Source organism: Colias croceus, chromosome 14 (assembly GCF_905220415.1).
Source record: "Colias croceus chromosome 14, ilColCroc2.1".
Lineage (NCBI taxonomy): Eukaryota > Metazoa > Arthropoda > Insecta > Lepidoptera > Pieridae > Colias > Colias croceus.
Genome location: NC_059550.1, coordinates 9,241,762 through 9,251,895, shown reverse-complemented (window position 1 = coordinate 9,251,895; position 10,134 = coordinate 9,241,762). Strand labels below are relative to the sequence as shown.

Genomic DNA, 10,134 nt, shown 5'->3' with positions numbered 1-10,134 from the left:
ATTAGCTTTGACTTTAGAGATGCGCTTTATTTTAAAAACCGATAAACGTAAATAGAACAGTTTATATTCGTAGTAATTTTGTTGTTTCTTCCATTCACAGTTTGCTATTTCACCTTCATGGTATGTGACACGAAAGGCGCAATTTTGTGTATTTTTAAAATTAAAAGCAGAGTTTTAACAAAATCGTCCTTAGCGCAATTTAAAGTTAATTCATAAGTTATAATAAAGTGTAGTGATTTCTTTAAGATATTTATAAACTCTATCAGAATGCCCGATATTGAGAAACTATTAAAACAAGCTGCTATGCAAGTTGGTGCTGGTGGTAGTGCAGGATTCGTAGAAGTGTGCATTATGCATCCTCTAGATTTAGTAAAAACAAGGCTACAACTACAAGCAACGAGATCATCACAGCACCATTCTGATCCTCATTATTACAACGGGATAGTAGACTGTATGAAAAAAATGCACAGACATGAAGGATTACTATCTTTTTGGAAAGGAATTCTACCGCCGTTATTAGCGGAAACTCCTAAAAGAGCTGTGAAGTTCCTCACTTTTGAACAGTATAAAAGGTTTTTTATGTTTGGCTCACCAACACCAACACCTATAGTTAGTTTTATTTTATTCATTTTAATATTTTCTACGCATCAAAAATAATATTTTTATAATAATATAAGTAGTTACTAAAATCTTATTTTTTGTAATTGTTTACATTCACAGTTCATAATTCAACTGATACTTATTCAAATATTTGTAATACGATATCAGTTATTTCGTATTTGCATTGGTATTTGCTAATTAATTTTATTTACATTTCATCACATAATTACCTAGTTAGGTACCTATCTACTAATTATTTATCGCGGAAAGGTAGGTACAAAATATATTAGTATAATTTTTTGTAAATTATTTTTAACTTGAATCTTGTTGGTTTTACTTTTAAGATTCAGTCATAATCACGTTTAATTAAATTCTTGTAAATTTTATCGTAGGCAGGTACTTGATAATTTGTTTATTATGTTTACATTCTATGAAAGTTTTATGGCTGGTTCACACTTTGATTAGTGTGAGTGCAGGTGATTAGTGCGAGTGCAGGTGTGTAGTGCGAGTAGTGTCCAATTCAACTGCGAGTGCAGGTGATTAGTGGGAGTGCAGGTCAATGGTGCAATTCGCGGCGCTACACACTACGCTAAACACTAAACACTAAACACTCGTGTCCAGACGTGTTTAGGCAGGCACACTGCGAGTGAGGGGGAAGGGAGGGCGCGCGGGACGTGGCTACTCGCAGTCCACTCGCAAAAAAATAGAACACGCTTCTATTCACTTTACTACACAGCCTACTAAACACTTGCACTAAACAGTCGCTGTCCACACGTAGTTACTAAACACCTGCACTAATCACCTGCGCTCGCACTAATCAAAGTGTGAACCAGCCTTTATAGTAATAATTCAGCCCCAATAAAAAATCTATTGTGTCGTGGTCGGATCAGGCCGCTCGGGGCTCAATGGGTTAATCGTGAAATATTACGCATATATTAATGAAATAGATGTGTTGATAAACGAAAAATGAATTAATTACGTAAACACCATGTGTAGCTCTTTCTAATACTAACAACCTTGATTATTAAAACTTACAAAAAATGTTCAGAATTGAATACCTACCAGAACATGTTTTTTTAACTATATTTATATGGACGATTATCAGAGGATTTGATTGGATTTAATCGTATTACGAACTATTGTGTGCAGTTATTAATAATTATGCAGAAAAGTGGATGTATAATAAATTGTATACAAGCAATATTTTTTTAATTGAACTTGCGTAACAAACAATAATGATACCTACTTTAGTTGAACAGATTTCAGCAATACCGGTCTTATAGATTTCTAAAAAAAATAGTTTTTTTATTAGTTTTCCATCCACTTGCTCCTAAGCAATTTAGCCGTGAAAGCCGTTATCCTTTCAAGCTTCATTCCCTTTTATTTTTCTTTGGGTGACAAATTAAATGCTTAGGTACCGTAAAATAGCCTATGTTTTATTCCTAAGCCTTATTTTTGTAAATTTATTAAATTACGTTCATTCAAATCCAATCAGCAGGTCAGATGTGAGAATTCAGACGCAAAATTTCCAACCATAACATCAGAATAAGATAAAATATTTTCCACAATTCGTAAATCCATGTTATTGTAACTGAACATTTTTTCTAGACATTCGCACTAGCCGGCCTTGGTGCGGGCATAACTGAAGCTATACTAGTAAATCCCTTTGAAGTGGTCAAAGTGACCCTTCAATCGAACAGGCAATTAGCCGCCCAAGTGCCCAGTACTTGGACAGTTACGAGGGAAATTGTCAGAGAGAGTGGCCTTGGTTTTAGAGGGCTGAATAAGGGACTGACGGCAACCATAGCGCGAAATGGCGTGTTCAATATGGTTTACTTCGGATTTTATCATAGTGTTAAAGGGTACCTGCCGGAATATCAGGTTAGTAAATACTTATGTTTCAGACTGGAACAAAAAAAAAGACAATTTTTGGGTAATTTTTCTCAATTGAAAGCTACAATATTACAAAAAACAAATGAAAATGTTCAGCATTCTGCTTGAATTCCAGCATTTCACATTTCTGAGTATCGTATTTTTGCATCTTATGATACCAACATGGAGATAACCTCGACCCGATCGTTTCATCTCAATCTTATCACTGTTGTAGATATTTTTCCAATAAACAAACAGTGAAACGTTTAACCCCTTACCGCATACAAAGCCATACATGGACGACGAAGTTTATGAATTTTTTATAGGCTAACTATAAACAATATCTAAAAAAACTACTTTACATCTTAAACAGCATTTCATCGAGAATTGGTATATGATTAATTTATACAGTGTAAATATTATCCATCAGATATATTATAGATTTAGTCTAGCGCGTGCGACGGTTTGGGTACGCGGAAAAAACTGTGATTTTCAAATTAAGATTTCAATATCAAAAAGGTCAGTAAAGCCATGAAAAAAAATATTATTTCATTCTTTAGTCATTCTAAAATAAGGTTAAACATTTGGTTAGGTTGATTTTTTTCTTTTAATCATGTTTTTTGTACTTTTCCAAATCTGTCATATTTGGCTTCGTATGCATTCCGTCCAAAATATATTATGTCATATGCGGCTTGGTATGCATTCAAGGATACTTTCACTGATTGTTCCAGTATCGATCCTGGACACTTTTATCTCACTGCTAAGCATGTAAATATCATATCATCATCAATAAATACTGTATCATGCTATATGCCACTCTATGATTTTTAATTAGCCGTTTCAGAGCAAATACGAAAGTCAGGGAAAGCTCTTATTACCAAAAGACGTAGTCGTCTCTCAAAAACATAGAAACATCGGCATCTCTGGAGTCTCCTCAGTATTCCTGACTCGCCAATTGCCGCAAAAAAGCTACGAAAAACTCCTGCAAGACATCTAGATTTTTACTTTGATTCTGTACGATCTGATGGGATTAGTCATTATCGAATTTGGAAGAAGAACGCCCGTCAGCTATGCCCATATTGTTCCAATTTCGTTCCTTCACGTTATGTAAAAAATATAACGTGTTTTTATGTTATAATGACAAAGGTAAATATTGTTTCAAGCAATTTCACGAAGTATAAGTTGGCTGTGATTCTGGGTGTTATTTAGGTATCCACATAAAGTACTAACATTTCGCCCGCAGCCTCGCCCGCGTTTTCATAGAAAACCCCGCATAGTTCCCGTTCCCGTGGGATTTCCGGGATAAAACCTATCCTATGTGTCAGTCCAAGTTACCCTCTATATTGTGTGCTAAATTTCATAGAAGTCGGTTCAGTAGTATTTGCGTGAAGGAGTAACAAACAAACACATACACATAAGTCCACCCTCACAAACTTTCGCATTTATAATATTAGTAGGATATGATTTATGTAAACTATATGTAGTATATCAGTTGCTTTAGCATTCAGGATACAAGCCTAAGTTTAGTTTGGGGCTTAGCAACCGTGTGTGTGAAATTATTCCGGAATATGTTTTTATTTTATTAATTAGTTACTTTTTTCTAATTGCATACGAAGCCATATATGACAGAAAAAATACAACAAACACTGCATACGAGTCCATATATGGCGCCGTTTCATATTTTCTATAATATAAGTGAATATTTTTTTTTCTCAATTTGATCTCATAATGTAAGGTCTAATAAACACTTTTTTGCAAAAAAATAATTTTTATTTCATCTCCTTAATAATTCATGCAATAAGGGGTTAACAATAATTTTAAACTAGATAGGTATATCCCGCGGCATTTTTCGCCAAGACACTCGTTTTTGCTACAGTTGCATTTAAAATTCCATCTTTCAAAAAAAAAAAATCTGTAAATAAATTGTAGGTATTTCACCTTCATACAAGTCAAATTAATATATTCGCAAAAATTCACTTCAGTCGATTCAGCAATTTTGGCGAAATTTTGGCAATTTCCAATACGAGATATACTTACTATTCCTACAAACAGATGCATGCTGATGCTCATTCCAGTAATTTTAGAACATAAACTAGTGTATAGCTAGTATAGGTAGGTAATACCTATTTAGGTCACGTACTTAAAGTGATTCATCGCGGCATCATTATGTGCCTCCTCATTTTATCTAAATAGGTAGGTACTCTGTACCGAAGCCATTCTATTATTGTTTGATAAATTCAGATTACTAATTAATGAAAATAACAATTGTTTGTAACTTTCTAAATTAAGAAACGTAATTTTTGATATGTAATAGTGTGTACATGGTATATTATAGTATATACAGCACCTGAAGGGCTACCGCCTACCATGATAATTTATGTTATAGCAGTAGTATTTCCATTGTGGAAGGGATGATGCTAAACACTGTCATTTTTCCAGACATCATGATACGGGATTGTAAGGAGCATACTCTTAAGTCTTATATAAAAAAAATGTGTGCATGTACTAGTGTACACACGTAAGAAGTGAAACTTCTATAAGACCTTAATTTTCAAAAAATAATTTACTAAAATGCAACTTTACAGAAATCAAATCAGAATTTAAATCTTTACAGAATTGTCGAATCAAGCGTGGTAACTGGTAGGGATAAGAAAAAAATGGCGCGTAACGATAAAATGTTACACTGAATTTTTTTCCAACCCCGATAAAGAAGTTTCACTTCAAAAATTTTTCCAAGGAAACATTCAGACAGTAGTTATTGATAAGAAAGAAAACTGCTCAAAAAATTCCGAAAATATGCATCGCAAATCCTACAGGCTACAGGGCATTAATTACTGACTACTATTTACTCTAGTGATACCTTATCTAAAATATCATTTATGATGTCATTCATCTGCAGTAGGGTAATAAATTAGCTCTAGATGACGCGGACGAGACAGTTCATACTCTGTACCTATAATCAATTATTTTTTTGATTATATTGCTTTCCAGGATCCTCTCCTAGAATTTGGACGTAAAGTATTAATTGGATTTACTTCTGGTGTACTTGGATCCTGTGTGAACATACCGTTCGATGTAGCCAAGAGTCGAATTCAGGGTCCACAGCCGATGCCCGGTGTAGTGAAATATAGTTCCACAACTGGGGCTATTTACCTTGTTTATAAGGAAGAAGGGTAAGTGTACTTAGTTACTATATTTAATTAATGTTGATATTCAAAACTATGTATGTAATCAGTGTTGATATAGACTACGAGTAACACGTAATATCAATTATTATTTTTGATCACATGCAGTTGAATCAGCCCATTTATGTTTGTTTAGACTTCAGGTGATCAAACAGTCTGGGTTCAACATTCCAATTAAAAAACATATTGTTGAGTTGATTAATAAATTTTACAAAAGAGGGAGAAGGAGATTTTTTTTCATATTTGCAAGGTCTGATAGTTACTATCTATATCTATACGTATAATAAATCTGTAGAAGGGTCAATTCTGTACATTGAAAATATTGAAAAAATAAATACCAGGGGGTGTTACTGGATCGATACCAAACCCAAATATGTGATTAAAAAAATTTTTGTCTGTCTGTCTGTCTGTCTGTCTGTCTGTCCGTCTGTATGTGAAGGCATCACGTGAAAACTAACGGTTCGATTTCGATGAAACTTGGTATAATTATACCTTATTATCCTGGGCGTAAAATAGGATACTTTTTATCCTGGAAAAATACGTAGAAAAAAATTAATTTTAATTTTTCAGTTTTATCCATAGACGTTGTTCTGTAGAACCGTGAACACACGTTGCGTATTATTATAGGCCTAGCCGTATTTGGGTCCAATAGATATTTATAAGATGTCATGGTCAGAGTTACTCAAAATGGAGAAATAAACCATCCACGCGAAGACCGACACCCGCGCGGACGGAGTCGCGGGCGGAAGCTAGTCGTACATATTACAGCTTAGTTTGTGTTTGTCGTGATGAATGAGTAAACTATACAACAGGATACAATAAAATCACATAGTTAGCTATAAAATCTATACATTTTATTTTACTTTGTGTAATAATGAATTCATGAAGACGTAATGTAATAAATACATTTCAACGACATTTTTTTAAAACTAGTAGGATTCGTGGTCTCATAAATCATACGAAGTTCTGCTAATTATAATATCATGATCTGCTTCTAAAAGGAAAATCAATTACACTCGATAATCTTAAAACAATTTTAGCATGGAGTACTGCCAAAATTAAACTTGTAACGCGTGAGTAACTGAACTCGCATCGTACCTGAAACTATAAGTATATTATCTTATCTAGTTATGTTAATTCATTTCACGAAATTTCATCAAGGGCGTACTTAGGGGGGTCAAAAAATGACAAAAATGCCTCACCTTATCTATATAATATGCTATGCCCCCTGTGTTTACCATTACTTTATCTTTGTTTATCACCACCAGTGAGATGATACTATTATCGTGATGGGTGATAGCATTAGGTATTTTTTATCTTAAGTACTTTCACCTTTGGAACAGTCTATGTGTAGATATCTATGAATTTTATGGGCAATATTATGTTTTATTCACCATATATATAACCTTAGTAGATACCTAAGACATACAAATTGCTACATTCGATACTGTTGTTCACTTGTATAGCAATCATAATATTATGTAGGTAGATGTGTGATAGTGAACTTTGAACACTGATTAAGAAGCGATGCAATTTACAATTTACGTAAATTACTTCGTCATGGCATTGCAATAATAATTGGATGCCATCCAAGTGTTTACCCGAACAAATATTGTTTTTACCTAAATATCAAGATTTTTTTTTGTATTTACTTGACTTCTTTTGAAATAGGTCAACGTTTTTAAGTAGGTATTTTCGCAAGGTGTTATTTACAGATTTGTATTTGAAGTTTTTTCAACTGAAAAAATATTTTTAATTTTAGACTGTTTTCAGCCGATTTTTATTTATCAACCAACTTCAAAAATAAATGAAGGTTCGCAAATGGAATGTATTATTTTGGATTTATTACCTGAGAACATTAGATTGGGAGAACAAATTTTAATGATTCCTTTTTTCTTCGAAACTGCCTTCTGATTGGTGACTACCTACCATAATTTTTTTTAAACAAACTTAGCCAACTTGGATTAGTAGCTACACCTGAAGCATGAAGTTTTTATTAGATTATCGGTTTAGATTAACTATTCTGTTTACCAAGATTTCATTAGAAATTTTTAATGAAAACAAAAGTGAACCCATATAGGTACAAAAATGGCAAACGTTAAAGTTGAATGAATTAGCTATAATTAGCTCATACTAATCATGAAGTTGTATGACATATTGCCAACGCAAAGACACAGCAAAGATATTATTGGAATAAATTACTTTATTACGAGCTCTGTGCACTAGGAATGGGTCGTCGACGCATTTTTCATCAACGAGACTAGACCGTTAAATATCGTTCATCAACTAGTCGATCAACTAGTTAAAATCTTCGACTAGTCGATGTGTAAACTGAAACGAATTGACAACGATTGACACGGTCGACCGACGCGCGACGGTATTGGTAATCGAACGTTCGTTACCTTGAACTGAGGTCTACACTCTACATGTAAATTTCCACATTCTTACCACGAAGTTATTACGAATTATAGATTTTCAAAGAATTCAATGTCAGGGTTGTCTCTAGTAAAGAAAAAAGTTGTGTGGTTTTATGAAACCACGGTAAATATGAAACTTTTTTCACACTATAGACATTTAACTAAAAATTATCGTATTTGTACGATAATTATCGTACGTATCGTGCGTCACGCAACATGCGCTACACAGACCAATAAGTTTGAGACGATGTAATAAAAGTTTCACTTTAAAAGTCAAAGCTATTTTTTAACAATTATATATAATTATATCACCTATCTATTATCAAGTTTTTGTTTATGATTTAACTTGTCGTTTTAAGTCGTTAGTTATAGTCGATATATTAACATTATTCAATATATTATTATAGGTAGGTAATCCTTATGATATGTAATAAATTAACTGAATAAAAAAAATAGCTTAGATTTTTAAGACAATTCAATAATATAAATTTATAAATTTATATTAAATTATTATTTAATTCAATAATATCAAATTAATACAAATTAATCTCCTTTTTTTTCAATATTTCGAGCATTGATCATAGTAATCTCATTAAAAGTCAAACGGAATTAACGGTAAAAATATTGAACTATCAACTCGCGACGCGTCGCGTCGCAAGTTGATAGTTAATACAAACGTGTCGACTGACGAGCCGTCTACGACGAGTCGTTTAACCGTCTACGGTGGACTATTATACGGCCACGTCGAAGAGTTAACCGTCGCGGACGCGTTGACGAGCGTTTCGACTCTTTTGTTTAGTCGTTGAATTCAACTAGTGCGTTGGTGAGCGATGGACTAGTCGAATCGTTGAATGTACATAGACGGTTAATTTAACTAGTCCGTTGATTCAACGCCCATGCCTACTGTGCACTTTGAACATTCGCGATACAATCAACACAGTATTTAATTTTAAGAGTAAAATCTTCCACTAGAAATATTAGGCTGTATGAAACGAATCTTATAAGTTGTTCAAGTCATATTATCTTATGTGTAACAATGATAAGCATTTTCCTATCATGTTTAAATGAGCCTTATGTTGTAACCTGCAATATTAGTAAAATAAAAAGTTAGGTCCCTAACCTCTAATCACTTAAGAATGTCTGAATGGATTTTATGATTTTTGTCTTGTCTTTGTCACCACTTGGATTATGGCACATAATTAAGTAATAACGTAAAAAAATAATAAACAAAAAAATCCCGTTCGAAGACGGGGTAAAGAGCTAGTTTATTATGTTTAATAATGATATATTAAAATTATTGTTATGAGCGTAATTAATGTTTTTTTTTGTTTCAGATTCCGAGCCTTGTACAAAGGACTGTTGCCAAAAGTACTCCGATTGGGCCCGGGTGGCGCAATCATGTTAGTCGTGTATGACTATGTTTACCATTTCTTAGAAACTAAGTTTGAAAACAAGCCAAAAATTTAGCAGTATTATTAATTAATGATTGTAAACATATTTTTGTTTGAATAATTAATGTTACTTACTGCCTTTAAATACATATTTTTTGTTACCTACAAAATGTAATTTTTTGACGATGGATATTATAAAAAATATGTTTACTTTTTTTGTAATTGTAAACAGTAAACTTTTATGTGTAGGTAAATTGAGTTACGTGTGATTGTGCTGTGATACTTTATAAGATGGTTGTTATTTTTATGATTAATAACAAATGTTATATATTTTATCTTTTGTATTATAAAGAAATACAAATTTAGCATTTACTATAAATATGAGGCACTTAATAAAATAGCGTTGACTGTTTTTTATCATTGTTATAAGACCTGATGTACTACTGCTGTTACGATAATTTTATGTCAATATTAGTAATTGTAATAAATGTTGTGATATTAAATATTTGTTTTCTTTTATCTAAAATTTACGTCATTTCAATGGATTACAAACAGGAAAATCCGAAATCGTTAATTAAAAACAAGACAAGTTTCACTTTCAAAGTTGTTACCACTTGTTACAGCAACGGAATAGTGATAATTAATTACATTATTATACAGTGACACTAA

The 10,134-nt window shown here is 32.6% G+C and overlaps 1 protein-coding gene across 1 annotated transcript; it reads left to right on the top strand.

Annotated features, from left to right (window-relative positions):
• The first annotated feature begins 93 nt into the window (after nt 1-93).
• On the top strand, nt 94-9,968 carry LOC123697307 (mitochondrial 2-oxodicarboxylate carrier). The gene is made up of 4 exons (XM_045643776.1): nt 94-609; nt 2,209-2,481; nt 5,464-5,645; nt 9,409-9,968. The coding sequence occupies exons 1-4, from the start codon at nt 268-270 to the stop codon at nt 9,539-9,541; spliced, it is 930 nt and encodes a 309-aa protein (XP_045499732.1). The 5' UTR covers nt 94-267; the 3' UTR covers nt 9,542-9,968.
• The last annotated feature ends 166 nt before the right edge of the window (nt 9,969-10,134 follow it).

What these genes read in the sequence shown, in the direction of transcription:
- LOC123697307 (XM_045643776.1), top strand. Translation starts at nt 268, where the DNA reads ATGCCCGATATTGAGAAACTATTAAAACAAGCTGCTATGCAAGTTGGT. An exon ending in GGTACCTGCCGGAATATCAG is followed by an intron (nt 2,482 to 5,463) that starts GTTAGTAAATAC and finishes ATTGCTTTCCAG; the next exon opens with GATCCTCTCCTAGAATTTGG. An exon ending in CTTGTTTATAAGGAAGAAGG is followed by an intron (nt 5,646 to 9,408) that starts GTAAGTGTACTT and finishes TTTTTGTTTCAG; the next exon opens with ATTCCGAGCCTTGTACAAAG.